A 26,965-nucleotide genomic window follows, 5' to 3' on the forward strand; every position below is an offset into this window, starting at 1 on the left:
GTAGACCAGGCTGGTCTCGAACTCACAGAGATCCGCCTGCCTCTGCCTCCCGAGTGCTGGGATTACAGGCGTGCGCCACCACCGCCCGGCTTGGAAGGACCTTTGAGGTTGACATTGAGCCTTGCAGGTGTGAGGACAAGATCTCTGCCGAGGTGATAAATGAGTAACCTAGGGACGAGAACTGAGGCTGTAAGTCATCTTCAGGATGTAAAGGAGGGCATTTTAGAGTCTGGTCACAGAACAGTTGGAGCATACAGATAGCATCTTTGGGGACAAGTTGGATGCCAGAGTTGAGAGGGATCCTTATTTGTCCATTGAACACTTTTCATCTGAATCAAGCAGCGTCTTTGAATGAGAGTTGATGGTGGGGCTGGGCCAGTGGTAAGTGTTTGAATTCGTCCCTTGAGATGGCAGTCACTGAGTACTGGCTACTTCTGAAGAGTTCCTTCTGGGTGACCTTGGTAGGGATGGTACCTCTTAGACACCTCTGCGACTCTACAAGTAAAGCTGCTTGAACTAACTTCTCATATGAATGTCCTATGCCAGCATCACATAGCATCTGAGATTCCCTTCATGAACTCTTGCCTTTTGTCTTGACTATGTATATTGTAGATTGAAGTGGCCTTGTTAAGCCTTGGTGGTGTGTAGCATCCTTGGCTCCTGTGAAATGTCTCTTTCCTATATGCTGCAAACATAGACCATAGGGATGCTTTTCTGTTCTGGAATCGAGAGTGGGCAAGCTTGTAGATGATTCGAAACACCGTCCTGAGAAGAGACTAAATGAACAGGCCAATGCCTGCTGCTCTGGAGTTAATGTTTTTAGTTCACAGAAGGAAGCTCACAAACCACAGAGAGAGAGAGAGACAGACAGACAGACAGACAGACAGACAGACAGTCAGTCAGTGAATTAATGTTCTTTTAAAACATGGCAGGTTGTATAAGATTGTTTTGGCTATCCTGGGTTTTTTGTTTTTCCATATGAAGTTGATTATTGTCTTCTCCAGATCTGTGAAAAATTTTGATGGGGATTGCATTGAATCTATAGATTGCTTTTGGTAGAATTGCCATTTTTACTATGTTGATCCTCCCAATCCAAGAGCAAGGGAGGTCCTTCCATTTTCTGGTGTCCTCTTCAATTTCTTTCTTCAAAGACTTAAAGTTCTTGTCAAATAGATCTTTCACTTCCTTGGTCAGAGTTACCCCAAGATATTTTATGCTATTTGTGGCTATCGTGAAAGGTGATGCTTCTCTGATTTCCCGCTCTGCTTCCTTATCCTTAGTGTATAGGAAGGCAACTGATTTTTTGGAGTTGATCTTGTATCCTGCCACATTACTAAAGGTGTTTATCAGCTGTAGGAGTTCTTTGGTAGAGTTTTTGGGGTCGCTTATGTATACTATCATATCATCTGCAAATAACGAAAGCTTAGCTTCTTCCTTTCCAATACGAATCCCCTTGATCCCCTTATGTTGTCTTATTGCTATTGCTAGAACTTCAAGCACTATATTGAAGAGGTATGGAGAGAGTGGACAGCCTTGTCGTGTTCCTGATTTTAGTGGGATGGCTTTGAGTTTTTCTCCGTTTAATTTAAAGTTAGCTGTCGGCTTGCTGTAAATAGCTTTTATTATATTTAGGTATGACCCTTGTATCCCTAATCTCTCCAAGACCTTTATCAGGCGATGAAAGGAGACAGAGACCCAAATTGGAGCACCGGACAGAAATCTCAAGGTCCAAATCAGGAGCAGAAGGAGGGGGAGCACGAGCAAGGAACTCAGGATCGCGAGGGGTACACCCATACACTGAGACAATGGGGATGTTCTATCGGGAATTCACCAAGGCCAGCTGGCCTGGTCTGAAGAAGCATGGGATAAAACCGGACTTGCTGAACATAGCAGACAATGAGGACTACTGAGAACTCAAGAACAATGGCAATGGGTTTTTGATCCTACTGCACATACTGGCTTTGGGGGAGCCTAGGCAGTTTGGATGCTCAACTTACTAAACCTGGATGGAGGTGGGTGGTCCTTGGACTTCCCACAGGTCAGGGAACCCTGATTACTCTTCAAGCTGATGAGGGAGAGGGACTTGATGGGGGAGGGGGAGGGAAATGGGAGGCGGTGGCGGGGAGGAGGCAGAAATTCTTAATAAATTAATTAATTAAAAGCTGGAAAAAAAATAAAATAAAACATGGCAGATTATGTCAGGAGGTGGTGGCGCACACCTTTAATTCTAGTACTCGGGGATCTCTGTGAGTTCAATGCCAATCTAGTCTACATAGGATCCAAAGCTACAGAGAAACCCTGTCTCGGAAAAAAAAAAATGGCGTATTATAATGGTATTCTTTGAAGTGGACCAAATTGTTCTTGTTCTCTTCCTTCCCACTCTCCTTCCTTTTCTCTCCTCCCTCCCCTTCTCTATTTTCTCTCCTTCCTCTTCTTCTCCTTCTCCTTCTTCAAGGTCTCATCAAGAGCAATAATTCCCAAACCTTATCGTGAAGTTTGTAAAATGTATTTTTAAGAAATAGAAAATTTTCAAAATCCTCATACCTGCTGTTCATGAACTGTGTGGTTTTGGAGAGGTCATTTAACCTCAGTTTCCTTTCACAAACTGAGGATAAGTCCCCAAGGTCAAGTTTCAAACTTTGTCCTTTTTAGAATCCTGATTTTGTAGCTCTGTGTATAAGAAAAACTGCTGCCACATGATGCTTTGGTCAGAGAGGAAGAGGGTATTCGTGTGTGTGTGTGTGTGTGTGTGTGTGGGTGTGTGTGTGTGTGAGTGTGTGAGTGTGTGAGTGCGCGCACTTTGAAGTTACAGTCTATTACTCCCAGGCTTGCTGTATACTGAATAGCTATTTAGCAGTGGGGAGCTACTCTGTTTCCTCATCCTTCCTGGTTAATAGGCAGGGTGATTTTTGTCTTCCTTAGGTAATGTCGGAGCCATACATGCTCTAGAGACTCCTACTATAATAAGCATGGTGAACTGTAAAAATAGAGAGGAAAATGTTGGAATTGGTTGGGCACAGCTGGCTCAGTAATGGGTTTTGTGGTGGGGTCTTCAGAACCTGGGTGTACTTGTGTGGAGACTGAGGCACAGGCGTCCAGGAGCAAGCTAGTGTTCAGTGGTTCCTTGTCTGCCTGCACTGCTTCTGAGCTGTCATTGAGCTTCTGTTGCATGGAGCCTGATGCCAAGCTTAGACCTGGGAGAATAGGACCTTGTCCTTGCTTTCAGGGGACTCTCCGCTGGGGAGCCTGGTTGTATGTGCCTCTTCACGTTTCAGGGGCACTTTTATCATGCATGCTATCAGTAAAGCCCTCTGTGCTCTCCAAAGCACCCGCGGAGCCTTGACCTTCTTACCTGCCTCTGCACCCATGGGTCCTTGGCCTCTGCACCCTGGGGAAGCTTCCAGTCCTTGCAGCCTTTCCCAAAGCCATTTTATCATCTTGCATTTTTACTTGTTTTCCTGTTCACCTTGGTTACTTTCTGTTTCCCTCTACATTTTCTGCACTGAGCCTCTTCCAAGCTGTTGTTATTATAGTCCACCAGTGTTCCTGGTTCCTGTTTTTATTCTTTTTGTCTTCACCTGAAATTCTGGAGGAAGACTAGTGTCAGTGTTCTTTCTCCAAAGCTGTTGTTTTCTAGGATGCTACATAGTAAATGCTAGAAACAGTGGCATGGAGTGATTTCCTTTTGTACTTAAATATCCAGGTTGCCTTAATTTCCCTCCTGAGGCTATAAGACATAAATATAAGAAGGAAGGACCAGATATCTCAAGCAAATGGCAGGCCCTTGGAATGGTAGGTAGCTGTTGCTCTGAGAGGTTGCTTGCTGCCTCAGCCCTTCTCATTGATGTAGATTTGGTCTATCCTGTACCTGAGGTTCCTTCTACCTCAGATTGGCATTCATTCAGTTTTCCATAAACTTCAGTCTTCTTATATAGGTCACCAGTGAACCAGTGAAATCTCATGACATTGGTCACACTTGGATTCTGGGGTTTGAAATGGTGTGTCTGTTATTTTTGAGTATGCTAGTGCCAACATTGACTAATAGAAATTAACCTGAGTAGGGGGGCAGGCTGACTGACTGGCTTGCTGTTACTGTGGAGAAGAGAGGTTGTGTTTCTTAGGAAACTAGAAATAACTCAAAAGTCTTCCATTGTGGGGGTGCAGAGGTGGACAGACAGCACTTCCTGAGCTGCAGCATCTAAAGAATCATGGGTTCCTGTGAACCACATATCCTGGTATTTGAGAACTGTTTTAATTTGTGACTTGATTTCCAGTTCACCAGAGAAACATCTGTCTCCCTGAAGTACTGTCACACCCTGCCCGTTGCAAACACTTTGGGAAGCCCCAGGTTTGTTGTGCTGAAAGGATGGTCTTGAGATTTGTCCAGCTCTTCCTTGGACTGCTGTGTACCCAGGGACCTGAGTAGCACTGCTGGTGTAGATGCAGACTGGAGTCTATTTTCATTCTGTGGCTATGTTCAGAGCAGTAAATATTGAATATCAAATACATCACTGAGTGTATTAGCAATTTCCACTCTGAGTAAAATGCTTTGCACTATCTAGGAAGGTTACCACGAGCCATGTGATGTTATTAACTATTGGAAAACCGGTGTGAGTTTAAGGAACTAGGTTTCTTCTGTATGTTTTTATTTATTGTTTGTTTGTTTACAGAGATAGGTCTTCTCTGTAGCTTTGGAGCCTGTTCTGGAACTAACTCTTGTACACCAGGCTGGCTGGCCTTGAACTCACAGAGATCCGCCTGCCTCTGCCTCCTGGGTGCTGGAATTAAAGGTGTGCACCATTATTGTCTGGCTTATTTTTATTTATTTTGTGAGGTAGGGTCTCTATAGAACTTACTACATAGACCAGGATGGCTTAGAACTCAGATCTGCCTGCCTTTGCCTCTTGATTGTTGGGATTAAAAGTATGCACCACCATGTTTTTTATTCTTAATCAATACTTAAATAGCGGGCGATGGTGGCGCACGCCTTTAATCCCAGCACTCTGGAGGCAGAGGCAGGCGGATCTCTGTGAGTTCGAGACTGGCCTGGTCTACAGAGCTAGTTCCAGGACAGGCTCCAAAGCCACAGAGAAACCCTGTCTCGAAAAAAAAAAAAAAAAAAAAAAAAAACCAATACTTAAATAGCCTTATGTTATTTAGGTTACTACTAGGTAACTGGACAGTTTGGCTCTGGTAAGCCATTGATTTCTGTGTTGTTTTTATAAGCCTGATAGTATTGCCTCTTTAAGTTAACCCACACATATCTAAAGGAGAGACTAGAGCCCATTTGATGTGGCCAGCTAGCTAAAATGTTTTCCATGGGTGCAAATGTGAAGTTTTTGAATAATGAGATGTTTTCAGATATTCTACCTTGAAATACAGCTGCTCTTTGATTCACAGTGAAGTTACCTCCTAATAAACTCACAATAGGGTAGAGACTATGCTAAGTTGACAGTCCACTTAATAGCCCCAAGTTGTGGCTAGAGAGATGGCTTAGCAGTTAAGAACTCTTGCAGATTGTTGAGAGAACCTGAATTCAGTCCCAGCATCAATGTCAGATATCTCACAACCATCTGTAAGTCCAGCTCCAGGGGATCTGGTGCCCTCTTCTGGCCCCCAAGGGCACTTTCACACATTCACACACAGAGATACACAGAACATGCACATACACAAAATAAAAAGAATAAAAATCTTTTAAAAAATATAAAAACTATTTAAGCTGAGTTATACAGTCCCAAAAAGAATTATTTCTTCTCAGCCGGGCGGTGGTGGCGCACGCCTTTACTCCCAGCACTCGGGAGGCAGAGGCAGGCGGATCTCTGTGAGTTTGAGACCAGCCTGGTCTACAGAGCTAGTGCCAGGACAGGCTCCAAAGCCACAGAGAAACCCTGTCTCGAAAAACCAAAAAAAAAGAAAAAAAAAAGAATTATTTCTTCTCTTGATCTTGTCATTGCTTAGACACGTAGCTTGATGCCATTGTCCAACATCTAGAGAATATTATATTGGACATTGATAGGCTAAGAAATGATTGACATCCCAGCACACCCTTAATCCCAGCACTCTAGAGGCGGGTGGAGGATCTCTATGAGTTCAAGAGCTAGTTCCAGGACAGGCTCCAAAACTACAGAGAAACCCTATCTCTAAAAACAAAAAGAGAAAGAAGGAAGGAAGGAAGGAAGGAAGGAAGGAAGGAAGGAAGGAAGGAAGGAAAAGGAAAAGGAAAGAAAGAAAAGATTGAAATCCCAAGGGTGATTCCACATCATACCCTCATCATTGGTAAGTATACGTAGTGACACAGACTACAACATATATCTAAAGGCTAGACAAAGCTGATAGAGGGAAAATCAGGTCTCCCATTTCCTGTTGTCAACAGCCCCTACTTGAAGCCTTTATGTTTGTTCTAATACTTTGTTCAGATAGTCTTTTCAAGTGTTATGGGTTAATGGGCTTCTGATTCTGTGTTTGTGTGTGGGTGTGTGTTTGAGTGTTTGAGACAGGGTTTCTCTGTGTAACAGCTCTGGCTGTCCTAGAACTTGCTTGATAGACCAGGCTGTCCTCAAACTCACAAAGATTCACCTACCTCTGCCTCCCGAGTGCTGCTATTAAAAGCATGCTCCACTGCTTGGCTAGACTTTTCATTTTTAATTTTTTTATCTTTCACACTCTTCTATGAAGCTACTTCGTTTACTCCCCAGTAAAGGGAAACTCTAGGGGTGAGTAGCCCTGAAACTCTCCAGGATGAGCCTCACCAGGGTGACTAGAATTTTCTGATCCAGACACGCTACAAAGGCCTATAAACTTAGTACTTGGGAGACTGAAGCAAGAAGGTTGTCATTCATTCAAGGCAAGCCTGGGCTACTGAATGAGACTGACAAAATCACCATTTGCTTTTTAAAGGATTTTTTCTTCTGTGGTCTTACTTTCTCATAAGATTGTTTCAAGCTTGGAAAGTGTCTTGGTCCTGCAATTTTATAAAAGGAGATTGCTATTTAAAATGGGGTGCTGTGATATCCTGTTTCCTACAATAAGAAGCAGCTCAGCAGGCAGAGCACTAGGCTGGGGCATAAGTCCTTCATTGTGACCTCGTTTTTGTCTTCAGGACCCCTTACATTTTATTGATCTACCCTGTTGGCAAAGGATTTGGAAAGATTTTGCTAAAAGTCAGGGACTGATGCTTCAGGAGAACTTCTAAGAGTGGCGGTACTTTAGGACCCCAGAGATAATGCTGAGGCAGAGAAAAAGATAAGGGAAGGGGTCTTAGTATGGAAATGATAAACTCAGTTATAGAGTGTTTGCCTAGTGTGTATGAAGGCTTTGTGTTCAAATTTTTATTACTGGGGAGGAATAAAAAGAGACCAGGAGTCTTCACATTATAACGCTTTAGGCATTAAGTGATCTGTATTCAAAAATGCCAGTTTTACTTATGTAGACAGTCTTTTACACATAAAATGCCTTCTGTTACTTAAAAGTTCAGTTTGTCTATTCAAAAATACGGTAAGGGGCTAGAGAGATGACATACTGGTTCAGAGCACTAGCTGCTCTTTTAGAGGACCCAGGTTCAATTCCTAGCACCTACATGGCAGCTCACAACTGTCTGTAACTCCAGTTCCAGGGGATATGACACCTTTATACCAATGCACATAAAATAAAGTTAAATAAATTATTTTAAAAAATTTTTTTAAAGAGTCTGGTTAAGAGTATTTCAAATAAAAAAAAATTTGAACAAGAATCAGGATGCAATGTGATTCTTGGATTGCTATAAGGACAAGGATTATACCTTTGAGTATGGACAGAATGTCAAATTCATTGTATTGTTAAAACAGTCCACACAGTCTCTCTCCTTTCAGTACAAGCATTTTAGATTCATTCATCTTGTCAACTCTGGATTCTGTTCAGGTCTCAGTAGCTTTTGGGTACTCTTTTGCTGGCATCTCCTGTTGAAGAGTTAGGGTTGGGTTGGGCAGTGGCCCTGTCCTTGGTGCCCCCTTATCCTCCCTTCTCCTGTTCCTCAGCTTTCTGGAATAGGTCACTGTATAGTCCTTTCTCTCCAAGGAGGTGACGGTGGCGCATCATCTTCTGGAAACATATCTGTGGTTGCTCCTGCCACCCCTGCAGGAGGTTCGCGTTCCTCTTCCCGGAACTTAGGCTCTTCAGGGCCTGAGAAGGAAGAAGGAAAGAAGGTCCGGAGGCAGTGGGAGTCGTGGAGCACAGAGGACAAGAATACCTTCTTTGAAGGCCTCTATGAGGTGAGTCGTAAACATGAGACAAAAACCCACAAGCAGTCATCCTCCTGAGTTCTCCCTGTTTACCTCATGTTTCTTCCCTTTGCTGCATAGCTGTTAAATGGGCAGGTTCTATCAAGGAGCCCCAGAAGTGGCCAGGGCAGTTGTCATCTCCTTCCTGGGGCTATTAAGGATGAATCTTCTTTTTCAAGACTTGATTATGTTTCATGCACACTTCTTGTCTGGAGTATGACCTGCCTCAGGGCCTTTGCTTCCTTGGCTGTGCAGTGACTGATTTGGTGGGTGTGTCGAAGTACAAAAGGACAAACAGATACCTATCCCTGTCATCCAGAAGATATTACAGCTATCTTAGAGCCAAATTCCCAGACTCACTGTCTACTGATGTGGCTGTGCCCTGCCAGCTGTCTTCACTTGGAAGTTTGCTTCTCACAGCCCTGTAGGTATTTGTGAACACATTTACATTAACATCAAATGTATTTTTCACTGTGATCATTTTTTAAGGATTTATTTGTTTTAGTTTTATATGTATGTGTATTCATACAACATGCATGCAGTACCCCTCAGAGGACAGAAGATGCCAGATACCACTAGAACTGCAAGTACAGATGATGGAGAACTGCCATGTGGGTGCTGGGAATTGAACCTGAACCCTCTGGAGTAACAGCCTATGCTCTTTAACCACTGAGCTCTTTAATTCATTAAAACAAGAACAAATGCCTATAAATGTGCTGCAGCCATGGTCATTTCTTTATGTGCTATTTGGGCTAATTGTTGGTCCAACAATAGAGTTGAACAGGTTGCAGTAGATGTGTCCCTTGGGCATGTGCCTGTATATCTGTGTGTCTCCACCATCTCCAGGGTCTTGTGCATGCTAAAAAGGAATTTACTACCAGAATGATTCCCAAGCCTATTTATCCATTTTTATGAATTTTTTTTGTATTCCTTGAAGATTCTGTCATTGTAAATACCACTATAGTGAACATCTTTGTTTTCATTCCTTATTTTAGATAGCTTCTTTGGCATGTTGTCTTAATTAGTGAGCCTTGTCCTCTTAATAGTTAATTCACTAGAGATAGGGTACACCTTGCCAAGTCTAGGAAGGACAAGCTCAACACACGAATGAAGCCTAGGAATTTAAATCATGAAGTGTTTATAGAAGATTAGAAAAGGAGAAACTTCTAATGGCCTATAGACTTGGTTTCATTATATTCCTGTGGCTGGTATTGCTCCTTCCTGTGGCTAATAGGCTAAGTTCTGCCCCATTTCAGGCTTGTGTGATTGATATGTTCTCGTGATTCGACTCTTATTATCTATAGAGAATGAAATAGGTACATACAAGACTTTTTAGGGGAGTTGCAAAATCTTTGAAACAGATGTGAAAGGGCTCTTTTTCTTTTCATAGTTATAATAAAGCACATCTGTATAGATTATATCTTGCTGTCAGACTTAGACGACTTGTGATTCCTGATGAGTTGTAAGAGTGTGTAACTGTTAGTGAGTCTTTTCCTAAACTGTAACTACTATGGTGTTCTCCTTCTTTCCTGGAAGACTGAGCTCTGCAACGTGATCTGGTCATCCAGCTGTAGAAAGTGAAGTATGACACCTCTGTCATTCTTCAGGTGCATAGACCATCGCCTCCAAGTTGCGCTAGCCTTGTTTCCTTTAGGTCTCCTGAAATCCTTGATTAGAAATAATGTTATTAATGTTTTCTGTGGTTGATACAGGGAGATGGAGAGAAGGGAAGAGAGTTATTTTAGTTTGGTTGCTGTTGCTCTAATAAACACCATGACCAAAAACAACTTGAGGAGGAAAGGGTTTCCAACTGCCAGGTCATAAACTATCACTGAGGTTTTGATGTCAGGATAGGAACTCAGATATTGTGGGAATTCAGTCAGGTAAGCCAATGGGTGACTTAGCCCTATGGGCACGGTCTTCTTTGGGTACATGACCAGGTAAGAACTGAGGACAAGGGCCTTCTCATGCTCTCTGGGACAATGAGGGAACTGGCAGAGCTATAGCTTAGCCTTCCCCTTGCCCTTGAGGAACGAGGTTCTCCAGCAGAATCAGTGGAACAGTTGGTAACTTGACCCAGACTCCTTCTCTCTTGTAATCATTGCACACGGATTTGACTTAATAAAAGGTAAAACAGTCTTCAGGATTCCCGCTGTACCTGTCTTCCAATGTGACCTGACCCAGAAAGGCCCAGCAACTAGTCTGCATGGCCATCCAGAGTAAACCTGGAAGCAGAAACCATGGAAGAACGCTCCTTACTAGCTCTCTTCCTGTGGCTTGCTTAGATAGCTTTCTTTTTATACAACCCAGGATGGTATGCCCAGGGTCAGCACTGCCCATACTAGGCTGAGTTCTTCCACGTGAACCATTTATCAAGAAAATGCCCCACAGTTTAATACAATGGAGACAGTTTGAGGGTACCTCTTCCTAAGTGACTCTAATTGGTATCAAGTTTACAAAAAATAACGAGTGCAAGAGTGTGTAGGTCTGCCTTATGTCTCATTTGGGGTCTGACTAAAAGACCCTGGTATCTGTTTGGCCGGTGTAATTGTCAAATGCACACGCACATGAGAGTATGCATTAAAATACTGGGAATGAAACCTTTGTGCATGCTAGACATGATTTTCCCCCACTGAGTAGATTTGCACACTCTCACTACCTTTTTGAGGAACCTAGTCTGACTTATTTACCACCAATGAAGACCTAGTTCACAGCAACACTCCTAACAGAGGAAACTTCTTGTCCTGACCCTGAGGGTGCCGGTGACTGACCAGATGCAGGGACTCTGCTGCTGTCTTTTCCTGTCTATTTCTTCTCTCTTGCTTAAGATACCCACATCTCTAGCTCTGATGAGGACAATTTTGGGTGTGAAATCATTGTTTTTTTCAAGTGATGACCCATCTATACTCTCCCCTATGACTAGCAATGCTAAAAGTAAGCCAAGGTGGGGCAGTTGGGTGTGCCTGAGTGGAAGGACCTTGGACCTTGGCTAAGTCCTTTTGGTTTCAGTGGTGTTTTTGTATGAAGCCTACAACTGTGCTTTCATTCATTTTATTTTAAATCATTAATCTTTTTTGTTTCTTTTTTGGTTTTTGGTTTGGGTTTTTTGTTTTGTTTTGTTTTTCCAAGACAGGGTTTCTTTGAAGATCTACCTGGCTCTGTTTCCTGCATGCTGGAATTAAAGTCACATGCCGCTACCACCCTCCCAGCTCATTAACCTTTTTAATAATACTATACTTAATTTACTGCATTGGGAACTGTGGAGGCTTTGTCTCTGATGTCCGTCTCAAAATACCCTACCCTCCACTGGCTTACCATCATATCAGAGACATACAATGCAGGGGGATTGTAGGGCACATACTCAAGACTCACAGACAGAATAGTGTGAGAATACAGGTTCAGAAGTCATAAATAAGACAGGCCTCATGGCAGTGAGGTTGTCTGTGTCTGTTTCTTGTTCAAGTTAACAGTTACTGAGGAGTTAAGTTAGCTTTTCAGCTGACACAGGAAGGTATTTTAGACCCAGCTTTACCTTTGCATGATTAGATGCCTGTGTTACCTCATTTGTACAAGATTGGGTATCAGTCTGTTGCTGTGGGTTACCTCCAATTCCCCATTCTCCTAGTTTAGTCTTGAATATGCTTCCAGTTTAGGTTTTTTAAAGGAATGAGTAAGCTTTAATTTAAATCAATTTATCTTTTCATTTTAAAACTATTTCAGACTTTAAAAATGTTATAAACGGCCAGTGAGGTGGCTCAGCAGGTTAAGCTGTTGTCATTATGCGTGACCACCTGTCTTGATCCCTAGGACCCACATAGTCAAAGGAGTAGACTCGACTCCCACAAGTCTCCTAACTTCCACGTTTGTACTGTGATGCATGCACTCACATGAACTCTTATGCACATACATACACACTCTAAAAAAAAAATAATAATAAAAAACAAAATTTCCTAGCAGCAATGGGTCCTTGATTTATCTCGCCCAGTTTTACATGAGAGCTGCCACAGTTGTGATGCCAGCCCAGGCCACTGTTTTCAGGTGGGACCTTCTAGACCATTCTGGGTATCAAGACAGCAAATACCACATGTTCCATCATTGTTTGCTTGTTTTCCAATACAGGGTTTCTCTGTAGCTTTGGAACTTGTCCTATAACCTTCTCTGTAGATCAGGCTGGCTTCTAACTAACAAAGAAGTACCTGCCTCTCCTGAGTGCTGGGATTAAAGGCGTGCACCTCCTTTGCCTGGCTCCAATCATTCTTTTTTACATTTTAACAACCTGGCTGCTTTTACCTGGCACAGCAGTCACTGTGAAATCTGTTCATTGACAATCTTGCTTCCATTGCTTTATGTCAGAGGGTTACAGATCTCTTTTTTGGAGGGTGGGGGGTTTGAGACAGAGTTTCTATGTATAGCTTTGGAGTCTGTTCTGGAACTTGTTCTGTAGACCAGACTGGTCTCGAACTCACAGAGATCGCCTTGTCTCTGCCTCCCAAGTGCTGGGATTAAAGACATGTGTCACCACTGCCCTGCTGTGCTACCACGCTCAGCCACATCTCTTTTGAAGAAAGGCCTCTCTTTCTTCCCCTTGGTGTTTTACACACCTGTGTATGTATATGTGGATACATGGAGCCTGCTTTATTGTGTGGATTATAATCCATTCACCACTGATTTGTGTCCATATGGTTTTAGTACAAATTGAAACCTGTCTTTTCTTGGTTCAAGTCTCACTTTGGGTACCTCCAAGTGTTCCACACTCATCTGGCTCACACCCTGCACAGCCCTGGAATTAGCCATTTTGCAGAACGCCAGACAGACAGACAGACAGACAGATCTGGGCTCAGGGGTGCTATTGCCATAGTGTCCTCTCAGTACTTCTGACTATATCATTTTCTGCCAGATAGCTGCTTCTCTATATCATATAAAGAAACAAGCCTGTCCTTTTCTGAACGGAGATGGAGGAAGAGTAGATGGGGAGGGGGGTAGATGGGAAAAAGGACAGAATGGGAAGAGAGGAAGGAGAGGAAACTGGTTGCTATGTAAAATAAATAAAATAAAAATGTTATTTAAATTAAAAAAAAAAAGAACACAGGAACACAAGTTACATTCTCAAATTTCGAACACACCCTGATTTTGAAGGAGGCCTTCTAGGAAGGGTTGATCCTGAGGTATGGTCAGAATGCCTTCTGTTTGGATCTATTCCCAGGGTTTGTATTTGCCAATTCTGTTTGATGACACTTTCTGTAACCCATTCTTTTATTCTAAGATGCTCTGTGGTGGCAGCCTGACCTCTCTTCCCATGGTGTCCTACTGTTTGCATGTTTCCCTCATGGTCCCTTAAGGGTTACCCAAGATCAAGCTGTTTGTCCCAGTGATAAACCTTATGCCTTTTTTGCTTTTCGGCTATTTTAGTTTGTTTTATGCTGCCACAACATGCACAAAACTGAAATCTCTCTTCTCTCTCCACTAGAGGTTGAACCCAGGGCTGTATGTGTTTTGTGATTGAACTATATATATATCCCTAGCCCATAGTGGCACCTTATTTTTATATCTTAGCAAGAAGAAATGCTGTGTCCTCTCATGGCAGAACACAAGCTAGCAGAATGCTTCCTAAAGCTCCACTTATTTATTTATTTATTTATTTATTTATTTATTTATTTATTTATTTATTTTTGGTTTTTTCGAGACAGGGTTTCTCTGTGGTTTTGGAGCCTGTCCTGGAACTAGCTCTTGTAAACCAGGCTGGTCTCGAACTCACAGAGATCCACCTGCCTCTGCCTCCCGAGTGCTGGGATTAAAGGCGTGTGCCACCACCACCCGGCTCTCCTTTTATTTTTTTAAGAATTTTTTTAAATTTTATTTATTTTTTATATATACTCGCCAGGAGATGGCGCCAGATCTCTTTACAGATGGTTGTGAGCCACCATGTGGTTGCTGGGAATTGAACTCAGGACCTCTGGAAGAGCAGCCAGTGCTCTTAACCTCTGAGCCATCTCTCCAGCCTCTAAAGCTCCTTTTATAAGGGCCTTATTGTCACCAGAAGGAATTATCTCTTGCAAACCTGTCTTTTGGGGCTGGAGAGATGGCTCAGTGGTTAAGAGCACTGCCTGCTCTTCCAGAGGTTCTGAGTTCAATTCCCAGCAACCACATGGTGGCTCACAGCCATCTGAAATGAGATCTGATGCCCTCTTCTGGCCTGCAGGCAGACACACAGACAAAATATTGTATACATAATAAATAAATAAAATATTTTTTTAAAAAAGCCTGTTTTTTAATGCCATCACATCTACAATATGAACTTAGAGAGCACACTCAAAAAATGGCAAAGCCCTTCCCTCTGGTGTTGTCCATGGACAGGGATAGTTCTGTCCCTGAGTTCTATTGCTGCTTTATTCTAAGTAAAACTTGAGATTCTAAGGAAGTAAAGTTGAAGTTTATATGTGCAGAAGTACCTTGAAGGATACCCATCTTGTACATAGCTGGTTACTCTTTGATTCTTGACGATGCCTATATCATTAAAATAATAATGTTTTATTTTTAACTGCTATGCTTTTATTGTGGAATTTTTGTTTTCTAGCATGGAAAAGACTTTGAAGCCATTCAGAACAATATTGCTCTAAAATACAAGAAAAAGGGCAAACCTGCAAGCATGGTGAAGAACAAAGAGCAGGTCCGGCATTTCTACTACCGCACCTGGCACAAGATTACCAAGTACATTGACTTTGACAATGGTGAGTGTTCTATAGACTCAGCCTCTGGGAGACCATTAGGCAGAGTTGGTTCTTTTCAGGCAAATACCCAATGTCCTCTCTTTGTGATACCATCCTCACTTAGCTGCTCACTATAGGACTTGCCTCCTAATGCTTTGCTTGGTGGCCTGTTGGTCAAACTTAACTGAGGAAGCTGCCCGCACTTGTGGTACAGGGGCCTTACTGCTGTTTGAGTTGGGTTTTTGGTGTGTTTCAACATCTGTGTGTTTGTGTGTGTGCATGTGTGCCTGCACACCCTGCAGTCACCTCAATAGGTTGGAAAAGTGTTCTTCCAAGGTGGCTCAGTTGGCCTGAGCCTTGTTGAGGCAGCTTTGCTGGTCTCTACTTCTTCAAGGCAACTGGGCTTTACTGAGAGTTCTTTACAGTTTGATTAGTCTAAGAGTAATTCTTAGTAGTCTTTACTGCTTATATACTTTTGTATCTGGTCAATTTCAGGTACTTGCTAGAAATATTTTGAGTTATTTACTTCCTGTCTTAATGGAGCTTCCCCGCAGGAAGTATGTTTGTTACCTTCCTCTAGAACGTCCTGTTGTAAACATGCTGTGCTAGACTATCTGGTTGTTCATTTTTCTTTACATCTTACGTGTCAAGAAGTTTCCCTTTAAGGTGGTGGAAGATTTTTACCTGGAAGGAAACTGCCTCACAGCAAAGGTTCTGGGTCCCTCCCCTATGAGTTGGGGTATTGAGATAAGTTGAGCTGTGGATGCACAAGAAAGCCTGAATTGTGCTGATCTGCTGGGGTGGATACTGACTTTGCCAGTGCTCTGATCATCCGTGTTACAGTCAATATTTGCACAGTTCGGTTCATCTTTGGGGATATGATTAGATCATCCTTAGCTGTTGGTCTCATTTCTGGCTAAAAGTGCCCTTGGTTGACTACCTCTTCAGCTGATAGTCTAATCAATTGTCTCTCCCCATAAAAGTTAGCCACCTCCTTCCTCCATGTTCTGGAGTCTCCTCTGGCACTCATTCGGTCCCAGCCTGCTCTATTCTGCCTTTCATTTCTGCGCTTTCTATAGTGGACTTATTCTAGAGATCCTTCCTTCTAATACTCACATTTAATTTTCCAGATAGTAAAGTTTTTGACCTAGGAATCACTAATGTATAGCTGTGGCCACATTGCTCCTACTTCTGATCCCTGCCTATGCCTTCATTTTGGCCTTTGACACCCCTGATCTTTACCATTTTTGTGGTGTGCTCTTTACCAGGTCACGATACTTTGGCTACTATGTGCATCATGTTACTATAGCTTTAAAAGACACTGACTGCCTGATACCCCATCTGACTGCAGAGCAGAGCTCTGAGTGTCGCACACCCTTTCTCCTCTGGTCTGTTCATCCTAGAGACCCCTGTGATTAGATTGTCAGTCTCCACACCTGGGAGCATCTCCCAGTTAATCTCAGGATATTGTTGATACCCGTTTGTTAGCTTCCATAATTCATACAACCATGAATGTAAAATTTTTCCACAGACTTCAAGTCAACCCCATTTTGTCCTTTTCAGTTACCAACACTGCTGTGTGTTTCATAACTGGTTTGTTTGTTTATCTGTAGCATGAATAATAAAAAGATAATTAGGGTTCAATCCGAATATCAGAAAAGCAAAGCAGCCAGCCACTGGCTCTTACCTCTACCTCAGACTAAAAATGGGCAAGATCCTGCCTCCACGAATCCTGAGGACTTCACACCCCACACTCCACATTCCACTTAGCTCCTGTCTCTTACCCCTTTATTCTTCTCTGCACCCAGCCAATATCGCTCCTGTCTCACCTCCTAGTACTGGGATTAAAGGCATGTAATCCCAAATGCTGGGACCACCTTTTTGTGAGCTCTGTTTCTCTTTTAGACAGATTCAATCTTGTATAACCAAGGGTGGCCTTGAACTAACAGAGATTTGTCTGCCTCTGTCTCCTGAGTCCTGGGATTAAAGGTGTGTGCTACCACTCCCTGACCCGTGTGGCTGACTAGTATGGCTGCTTTGTATTTGCCCTCTGAACTTCAGACAAGCTTTACTTATTAAAACACAAATAATATATCACCATACATATTTCAGCACTAGTCCAGTCCCCTGAGATCCAAGGCTGTCTTCGTTCATGTGAAACATCTGTACCTTCCAGATATATTGTTTATGTACTTTTTCTTTTCTTGTTGGAGCTCATTGTAAATTCTGAAAATCATTCCAAGACAAAAGGTTTACTCCAGCTGCTCTTGAAAAGTCTCCCCAGTGAGATGACTAAGGAGTTAGAGTTGAAAGATTGTTGTGGTTCAAGTTGTACCTTGTGTGATGATAGAATGTGTCTGGTTTGTTCACCAATCTCTACCTTCAGGCATTGTGGATGATACAAACTCGGATGCTGTCCACGGCCCTAAAACATAGATGTTCCTCCCCCAGGTCTACTAAATCTAAGAATTTTTTTCTTGGGTTAGTATTGCAAAGTATACAAAGCTGATGTTTCTTTTCTGTTACCTTTCTCTGTAAAACCACCTCCTGACCCCAAGTACCTCAGGCTCCTGGCAGCATCATTTTAGCTCTCTATCCCATCAGGGGTGAGGGATAGAGGCTTCAACACATTGTAGGATCATAGCAGACTGTTTCTTTCACTTCCCTGTGTGGTGACCCAGTTTCCCTCCTGCCTTCCTTCCTCTGTGCTTTTGACTGCATAGTCATCACATATGAAGGGCCTTTTTCTTTTCTTTTCAAGGTTTATTTATTTATTCAATATACAATATTCTGCCTGTATATATGTATGTTTGTAGCCCAGAAGAGGGCACCAGATCTGATTACAGATGGTTGTGAGCCACCATGTGGTTGCTGGGAATTGACCTCAGGACCTCTGGAAGAACAGCCAGTGCTCTTAACCTCTGAGCCATCTTTCTAGCCCTCCCCATCTTTGCTTTGTTTTTGTTTTGTCTTTTTGAGACAGGATTTCTCTGTAGCTCTGGCTTTCCCGGAGTTCATTATGTAGGCCAAGCTGGTCTCAAACTCAGAGATCCACCTGCCTCTGTCTCCCAAGTGCTGGGTTTAAAGGTGTGTGCCACCACCGCCCAGCTCTATGGGCCATACTTTTGTTATCCATCAAGATCTTAGATTCCTTTTGAGAGTCCGACATGGTCTTGGGTTTTTTTCTTCAGGAAAACCTTCAGGATTGGTCAACCCTAGTATTTAGGAAAGGCAGAGTTTTGAGCTAGTCCGTGTTCCAGAATTGTACTAGTGTTGTAATATGAGCGGCAGCGGGCTGCATTCCCTCCGCACGGCTAGCTTATGCCCCGAAATAATGACACGGAAACTGTATTCTTTTAAACACTGCCTGGCCCATTAGTTATAACCTCTTATTGGCTAGCTCTTACATATTGATCTAACCCATTTCTAATATTCTGTGTAGCACCATGAGGTGGTAGCTTACCGGTAAGATCTTAACCTGCGTCTGTCTGGAGTGGGAGAATCATGGCGACTCCTTCACTGGCTTCTTTCTCCCAGCATTCTGTTCTGTCTACTCCGCCTACCTAATTTTCTGTTCTATCAGGCCAAGCAGTTTTCTTTATTAGTTAACCAATGAAAGCAACAGATAAGATACAAGACCCACCTCCATCATACTAGTATATTCATTTCCTGTTGTACAAGCTGAATGTTAATGTCTAGAAGTTGTCTCTGAGAAGAGAACTAGAGAAAACAGTTGAGAGATTTTGCAGGGAACATTTGTCTCTGCTCTGTGAGATGACCTGACAGTGCCTCCAGTGTTCTGTAATGTAAAGCATCTTTAGAAAACAGTGGCTAGCTCAGAGGGGTCATTCTCCTCTTGCCAGGTTCAAGAGCCTTGAGCCCCCCAGGTATGCTCTGCTGTCCTCTGTGTACTGGGGTTGTACAGGGTGGCTCTAGGCTAAAGCACCTGAGGAACAAGATGCAGGAGGGGACAGGCAAAAGTGTAACTTATGTCCATTTCATCTTCTGAAAGGAGCCTGTGAAGTCTTACACAACAGTCCTGTGGTTCCATATTGAGTGATATCCCTGATTGTTTTCTTCCTAAATAAAGGGGACACCTATTGGTGACATTAGAAGGATGGATGTTAGCAGGGACTTGTTGGATATATATCCGTTGACACCTGGGGAGGGCATAGGCAAGTGGGGAAGGTGAGTTTTCGGAGTTCAGGGTGATAGCTCACCTGTACTTGGGGAACTCTGTGCCATAAGGTATGATTGTGTTGGCCGTTCAGTTCTTTCTTTTCTCTGAGAATACTCCTTGTCAATCAAGCAGTTTTCTTCTCCAGGAAACATTTGCTTTGCCTGTCAGGACTAATGTTTGACCTCACCCCTTATTTTTTATATTTTTACTTGGAGTAAAACAACACTGCTCCTACTATATGCTTTTTGCCAGTTTCTTCAGAGGTCAGCAACTATATGGCCAAGGTGCCTTGATCCACATGTGATTAAACTCAGCCTCTGGAGAGTGTGCTTCTAGTGTTCTTGTACAAACAAGCTGTACCCTATGATGTCTCTGTTTCTCCTGCCTAACATCTGTCCCTTTCTCTTCCAGTGTTCTCTCGAGGGCTAAAGAAATCATCCCAGGAACTCTATGGTCTGATCTGCTATGGAGAGCTACGAAAGAAGATCGGGGGTTGTGAGTACTGCTGCTGTTTGCATTGTTCTAGTCCTTGTCACTGTTGACTTTTAGTGTACAGGAAGGCCTGTTTTCTCTACAACTTTTATGTTGAATTTTTTTTTTGACAACAGAAAAGCTGAAAAAAGATAGAGTGACCATTCCCTGGCCTCCTCTACCATTTATTAATGTTTGCTTATGCTTTTCACATAGGCTTACACACACAAGATCGTTTTTCCTCATTGCCATTTCACTGTACATCCTTATACCACACTCTGAAGACCAGCACTGTGACCTGGACCAGACACTTCCATGCACCACTTGTCATGATTGTTCTGAGTCATTTCAACATCAAAGTGTACAGTATCCTGCTAACTTCCTGCCTATAGTCAAAGTCTTTAGAACATCTCTAAGTGATGGTCAAGTTTTGTCCAGGACTACTTCCCCGTATGCAAAGCCACCTGCATGTATATGGTGGTTGCATTGCTTTTTTTTCTGCCATGATTGCCTAGCTGAGCCAGTATTGACAGGAGCCCAAGTTCTGGCTGGATCTCCAAAGGTCCTAGCCTGACTATAGCCCAAGACTGTCTGTCCTCACCTCACCAGCTCAGACATCTGCTAGATGTAAAGTCCAGGACTTCTCACTTTTCCCCCTTCCTCTCCCCTCTTTCTGTTTCTTCCAGGACATGTCTCATAAGGTCCTGCCTAGTTTGTTTGGCCTCCTCACCCCTAAGCATCTCATGTAGAACCTGCTAGACACAGTGCTGCAGAGCTTTGTTCTTGCCCTGGCTTTCCACCTCCTTGACCCCTCTTCTCCTGCATATCTGAGCTCCAGTGTCCCTGTTCAGACAAGACTGGGTCTCCTTGACTTAAAGTTGTTAGTACTCCATTTTTTCATGTGTTTGTGGTGGTACTGGAGGAGTTGGTTAGTGTCCATCTAAGGGCTGTGGTGTGCCTGGCTCTTGCAAAAACATACCTGAATTTGCTTTTCCCAGTGATCTTCCTCCTTACCTGGGCTCTTCTCTTCGGAGTGAGAGCTTTCTTTACTTTGTGTGGTGCAGTTGTCCAGCTTTGAATCCTTTCACTTACTGTTCACTGAAAAGCCTTCATTTTGTTTTCATTCTTTTATGGTTTTTCGACACGGGTCTTTTCTATGTAGCCCTGATTATGTCCTGGAATTCACTTTGTAGACCAGGTTGGCCTCGTACTCACAGAGATCCATATGCTTCTGCCTCTTGAGTGCTGGAATTAAAGACTTGTCCCATCAAGCCCAGCTCTGTTTTCATTCTTAAAAGTTTATCAGAGTAGAATTCTGATTTGACTGCTTTTGTTTTTGTTTGGTTTGTTTCTTTTTCTTCTTTGATCATGTTTATAACTGATCTAATGTCTGTCCTGCACTGTCTATGATAAAAAGTCCTTTAAGTCCTTAAAGGTACAGTACATTTCTGCCTGATTTTACAATTGCATTCTTGTCTTTGGTTCTCTGCCTGGGTGAGTGAGTATGGTCCCACTGTTACTCAGTCAGTCAGTCAGTACTGTTGAGGATTTTACAATACATACCCAGGGCCTAGGCTCTTGTTACCTTTTTAATTTTTGCTTTCCTGTGAAGACATCTTTAGGACAGTGATGTGGACAGAAACTAGGGCATTAGAATTATCGTTTAGCTGGCCTTGCCATTCAAATTATATTCCTGAGAGTCCACATACAACCAGCAGGGAAAGAAGGCCCAGGACCCAGTGAGATAGATGCCTGAAGGATGCAGTTTTCAGGCGGCATTGGGAGCTGTGGTTCAATAGTACCAGACTATCATGGACAATTCCTAGAAGAAGAGGTTAGCCGTACAGGAAGCACATTAGATCTTTGAGACAATGGTTAGGAAGAGGCTGTCTGTGACAGGCAAGGTACTGGCCAACTTTACTGCAGGTGCAGATTCTGTTTGATGAAGAACATTCATTATCAAGATCTGGCGTCTACGTGGAAGGCAATAATAGGGAATTTGTTATTGTTTATGTCTAACTACCCCATGGCCTCATTTATTTTTCTTTACATTTAAAGGCATGGATGACAAGAATGCAACAAAGTTGAATGAACTCATTCAGGTTGGGTAAGTACAAGTGTATGCTGTTCATTCATTGAACTACAGAGGTTGAAATATGTGCTGTGGTTTTTCGTAATTTTATTCGTGTGCATATTGTATGTAAGTGCTGACATGTGTTACAGTGCTTGTGTGGAGAGCAGAAGACCGCTTTCAGCAGTCAGTTCTACTGTGGTGTCCACATTGAACTCAGGTCATCAGATTGTACAGTGTTATAATTTGCTTTCTGTTGCTCTGATAGATACCATGACCAAAAGCCATTTAGAGGAGGAAAGGGTTGATTTTGCTTATGCTTTAAGATCACAGTTCATCACTGATGGGAGCCAGGGCTGAAACTGAAGCAGAAACCATGGAGGAATGGTGCTTGCTGGCTTGCTCCCTAGCCTCTTTTACAGCCCAGGCCCACCTGCTAAGGAACGAGTCTGCCCATAGCTGGCTGGGCCCTCACATTTCCATCATCGATGAAGACAGTTACTCACAGATAAAACCACCAGCCAATCTGATGTGGACTGCTCTTTAGCTCGCGTTTCCTCTTGACCCTTGGTTGTGTCTGGTTCATAAAAACATTAATTAGGACACAGGGCAGGTGTTTTAATCTGCTCAGCCTTCTAACAAGCCCTCCAACGTCTTGGCCAGGACCCACAGAATTAAAACTTCTTCCTGTCCTTAGGCATGTGGGTTTTTTTTTTTTTTTTAGATTTTCGAGACAGGGTTTCTCCGTAGCTTTTTGGTTCCTGTCCTGGAACTAGCTCTTGTAGTCCATGCTGGCCTCGAACTCACAGAGATCCGTCTGCCTCCTGAGTGCTGGGATTAAAGGCGTGTGCCACCACTGCCCGGCTTAGGCATGTGTTTTGTTCCCACAGATGATCCTTGTGCCAGTCCTTGCCTGTGACTGTGTACAGTTGGCCTGGCCTTGATTTCTCTTTTCTTAAGATTTGGATGTGTTGGCTTCTTGGCTGCTTCAGGTGTACTGTCTTGGATTTCAACATTTAATCTGACTCCCCCGATTTCCAGAGCTTATATGTTATACAATGTCACAAGCCACCAAAGTCTTTTCAGCCCAATGTTTTTGACCTTTTTTTCCCGAAGATGCCATCTGCATCAGGGTTGAGTATGGAGATAGCAAGCATACTAACTGCCTTGTCTTCAGGTTTCCTCCGTGGACTACTGCACAGCTGGTTTGAATGACAGAGTTAGTATTTTAATCCTCATGAGTCCTCTTGTGTTCTTCTGTCTTGAGTTGGTACGTAGGTCAGTAACATGTTGTTACCCACGCCCCTCTCCAGTTCCATACCCACTCTGTAGTTCCCTCTTGGCTGCTCCAGAACTCTGTTCTGAGGTGTCCTGCTGCTCTGCTACACTGCAAGCTGCTTGTGAGAGCTCCTTATCTAGTTTGGGGCCCTTGTGAAAGCCGTGTCCTCTGTATATCTCTGTTCTCCCTCTCAGGCCCAGCCCATTACCTGAACCTTAAACGTTTGGTCTGCTTTGTCATTCATACTTTTCTAGCTACTGTGGACAAAACAGTTTTTATGTATCCTGAGGTATGACCTCTCCAAATCTCTACTACTTCTCTCTTGTCTCTCTCCCACAGACCTGAACTTTGACTTTTAGACATCATAACATGTTGATGTGAGCATCTAGGTTTCAGCTCTATGTCCTTTCTGGCACTGGATTTGTGTGTGTGTGTATAATTTTTGAAAATTTATATTATTTATTTTACATACCTACCATAATTTCCTTTCTCTCTTCTCATTCCCTACCCCCTCCATCCACTCCTCCTTTCAGAAAGGTAGGCTTCCCATGGGAGTCAAAAAAGCATGGCATATCAAGATGAGGCAGGACCAAACTCCTCCCACTGCATCAAGACTGGGCAAGGCATCCCAGCATGGGGAATAGGTTCCAAAAAGCCAGTTCATATGTCAGGGACAGGTCCTGATCGCTCTGCTAGGGGCCCCACCAACAGACCAAACCACACAACTGTCACCTACCTACATGTGGGCCTAGGTCGATCCCATGCATGCTCTCCAGCTGTCGGTCCAAAGTCCGTGAGCTCACATTAACTCAGATCAGCTGTCTCTGGATTCTTTTTTTTTTTTTAATTTATTTATTTATTGAGGATTTCTGCCTCCTCCCCGCCACCACCTCCCATTTCCCTCCCCCTCCCCCGATCAAGTCCCTCTCCCTCATCAGCTTGAAGAGCAATCAGGGTTCCCTGACCTGTGGGAAGTCCAAGGACCACCCACCTCCATCCAGTTTTAGTAAGTTGAGCATCCAAACTGCCCAGGTCCCCCCAAAGCCAGCACGTGCAGTAGGATCAAAAACCCATTGCCATTGTTCTTGAGTTCTCAGTAGTCCTCATTGTCCGCTATGTTCAGCAAGTCCGGTTTTATCCCATGCTTTTTCAGACTCAGGCCAGCTGGCCTTGGTGAATTCCCGAAAGAACATCCGCATTGTCTCAGAGTGTGGGTGTACCCCTCGCGGTCCTGAGTTCCTTGCTCGTGCTCCCCCTCCTTCTGCTCCTGATTTGGACCTTGAGATTTCTGTCCGGTGCTCCAATTTGGGTCTCTGTCTCTGTCTCCTTTCATCGCCTGATGAAGGTTAATATTCAGGGGGATGCCTATATGTTTGTCTTTGGATTCACCTCTTATTTAGCTTCTCTAGGATCGCGAATTATAAGCTCACTGTCCTTTAATTATGGCTAGAAACCAAATATGAGTGAGTACATCCCGTGTTCCTCTTTTTGGGTCTGGCTTACCTCACTCAGGATAGTGTTTTCTATTTCCATCCATTTGTATGCTGTCTCTGGAGTCTTCCACCATAATCTTGACCCCTCCTTGCTTATTATATAATCACTCGTCCTTCTTTTCAGCTGGACTCAGGAAGCTCGGCCCTGTTTTTGGCTGTGGATCTCTGCATCTGTAAGCCTTAATTTTCTTTCTTTTTCTTTTCTTTTTTTTTTTTTGTTTGTTTGTTTGTTTTTGTTTTTAAGACAGGGTTTCTCTGTACCTTTGGAGCCTCCCCTGGAACTAGCTCTTGTAGACCAGGCTGGCCTTGAACTCACAGATCTTCCTGCCCCTGCCTCCTGAGTGCTGGGATTAAGGGTGTGCGCCACCATTGCATCCATATAACCTTAATTTTCATGAGCAACCCAGACCTGATCGGATTAAATCACTGTAGAAGAGCACTGTGATCTGCCAAGACCGCTGGGTGGCCTTAAATACCAGTAAAGTTCCTGGATATATCTTTTTTTTTGTTGTTATTTTTTGTTTGTTTTTTTCGAGACAGGGTTTCTCTGTGGTTTTGGAGCCTGTCCTGGAACTAGCTCTTGTAGACCAGGCTGGTCTCGAACTCACAGAGATCCGCCTGCCTCTGCTTCCCGAGTGCTGGGATTAAAGGCGTGCGCCACCACCGCCCAGCTTCCTGGATAAATCTTATATAGTCAGAAGCCATCAGAAGGTGGGACTACCAGCTCTGTTTATTGGGGGATTAAGAGGTGGGATTGACTTGCTCTGTGTCCCCATCTGGGACTCAGAGTCTAACCTTCCTTCCGTTTTGCACTTTTGTTGTTTTTGTTGTTGGTGGTGGTGGTGGTGGTTTTTGAGGCAAGGTTTCTTCTGTGTGTAGCCCTGGCTGTACTGGAACTAACTCTGTAGACCGGACCAGACTGACCTTGAACTCATAGAAATCCACCTGTCTCTGCCTCCCTAGTGCTGGGATTTAAGGTGTGCGCCACCACCACCTGACTTTTTTGCAAGACTGAGCAGTTGTTTGTTACAGGAGCTTTTTTGGGGAAGACTTCAGCTCACGGGCTGAGGTGGTCATTGTTATGGTTTTATCAGTAGGTGAGAAGTGTCCATTGAGGGGCCTAGTACACCTCTGTGATTTGATCTTTCCTGATTTTATTTCAAAATTCACTGAGTGAAACTATTTGTTTCAGGCCCTTTGCTTTGTTTCCTGAACAAAGCATGAGATAAGACATATGGAAAGGCAGGCTCAGTATTGGGGGTAGGCCAGTGGTATATCTTCATTAGCCACAGGCTCTTGCCACTCAGTATCTAACAGGTATGCTCCAGGAAACATCTAAGCAATAGATTTCAGGGTAAGGAACAAGAGACATTTCCCTGGCATGTATGAGGTCCTGGGTTTGATCCTCAGTACTGACAAAGAAAAAGGAAACAAATGTAGAAGGTCTCGTAGGGACAAATGGTCAAGGAAACTTTAGATCAGGAAGCTGGAGATTGCTTTATACTCATAGATAGCAGGTGGGTAGGTGTGCCAGTGTTTTGAAGTATGCTGTCAGGCACAACTTTTAGTGCTGTTTACACATGCATCCTTGATTCTTGGAGAATCAAATTGGAAATGATGGTGGCACTGCAGCCTCAAAGCTCCTGGACCTGTGTTCCTGTATGGCTGCTTTGCTGAGCAGATGACCACCCTGGATAGGTGATTTGGTTTTTGTTAGTTTGTTTTTGTTGTTATTGTTTAACAAGGTCCTACCACAGCACTTATCTGGAACAGATGGAGCAGATGATTATAGCAGGTTCTAGGTGTAGATGGGGTGAGTGTTCTTGTCAACATGAGTTGCAGCTTGTGGCAAGGAGAGGAAACACTGATTGTTGGCTAGGCCCATGTCCTAGGTAAGACCCTGAGAAACTTCTGAGCAGCACCAGGGAAACTGAAAGGCATCTTTTACTTGATGTACCCCTCACCTGGTACTATCCCACAATATACCATGGTATTCTGATAGCTTATGTGGACATTTCTGTCTGAACCTCTGGGCGAGTTGAGGCAAAAAGTTTGTACATTGTGCTCATCCGTTGGAAATGTCTAAGTGATTGTGTGCTGTCGTGAGAGAGTGGGTGCTGGAGTGGAGGCTGCTGTGGCAGATCTACAATTAACGACCCCTTTTCTGTGCCTGTGTGCATGTATGTATCTGTAGAACATTACGTTGAAATAGCAGTGAGTAGATCCCAGGAGGGATCCTACCTTAACATCTAGAGACAGCTTTCTGGGGTATGATGTTTAGGCTAAGGGTACACAAGGTGCAAAGGAAGGAATTGCAGTGACTAAAGTAGCTAAAGAGGCGAAGCCAAGTGTGGGTCCAAGTCCTGGAGGGTTGGGACAAACCTTGTCCTGATGCTTGCACAGGGTTTTAGTGGTTTTCAGGTATTTCTAGAAGGTAGAGGAAGCAAATCAGGAAAGCAACTTGTGCCGCATAAATCATTCCTTTGGCTGTGAAGAGGTAAGTTAGGGG

At 43.5% G+C, this 26,965-nt stretch overlaps 1 protein-coding gene across 3 annotated transcripts in view; it reads left to right on the forward strand.

The window, feature by feature from the left end:
- The window catches only part of Cramp1 (cramped chromatin regulator homolog 1), a 66,099-nt gene that overhangs the window by 7,201 nt on the left and 31,933 nt on the right, over window positions 1-26,965 (forward strand). For 2 of the 3 annotated variants that reach the window (XM_005349119.3, XM_013347404.2), the window contains exons 3-6: window positions 8,053-8,246; window positions 14,830-14,983; window positions 19,554-19,637; window positions 21,672-21,720. In XM_005349119.3, coding sequence (XP_005349176.1) covers window positions 8,053-8,246; window positions 14,830-14,983; window positions 19,554-19,637; window positions 21,672-21,720 — 481 coding nt within the window. The remainder of the gene's footprint in view (window positions 1-8,052; window positions 8,247-14,829; window positions 14,984-19,553; window positions 19,638-21,671; window positions 21,721-26,965) is intronic. The other variant, XM_026780348.1, reaches the window with a different exon arrangement.

This window comes from Microtus ochrogaster, chromosome 7 (assembly GCF_000317375.1).
Source record: "Microtus ochrogaster isolate Prairie Vole_2 chromosome 7, MicOch1.0, whole genome shotgun sequence".
Taxonomy (NCBI): domain Eukaryota; kingdom Metazoa; phylum Chordata; class Mammalia; order Rodentia; family Cricetidae; genus Microtus; species Microtus ochrogaster.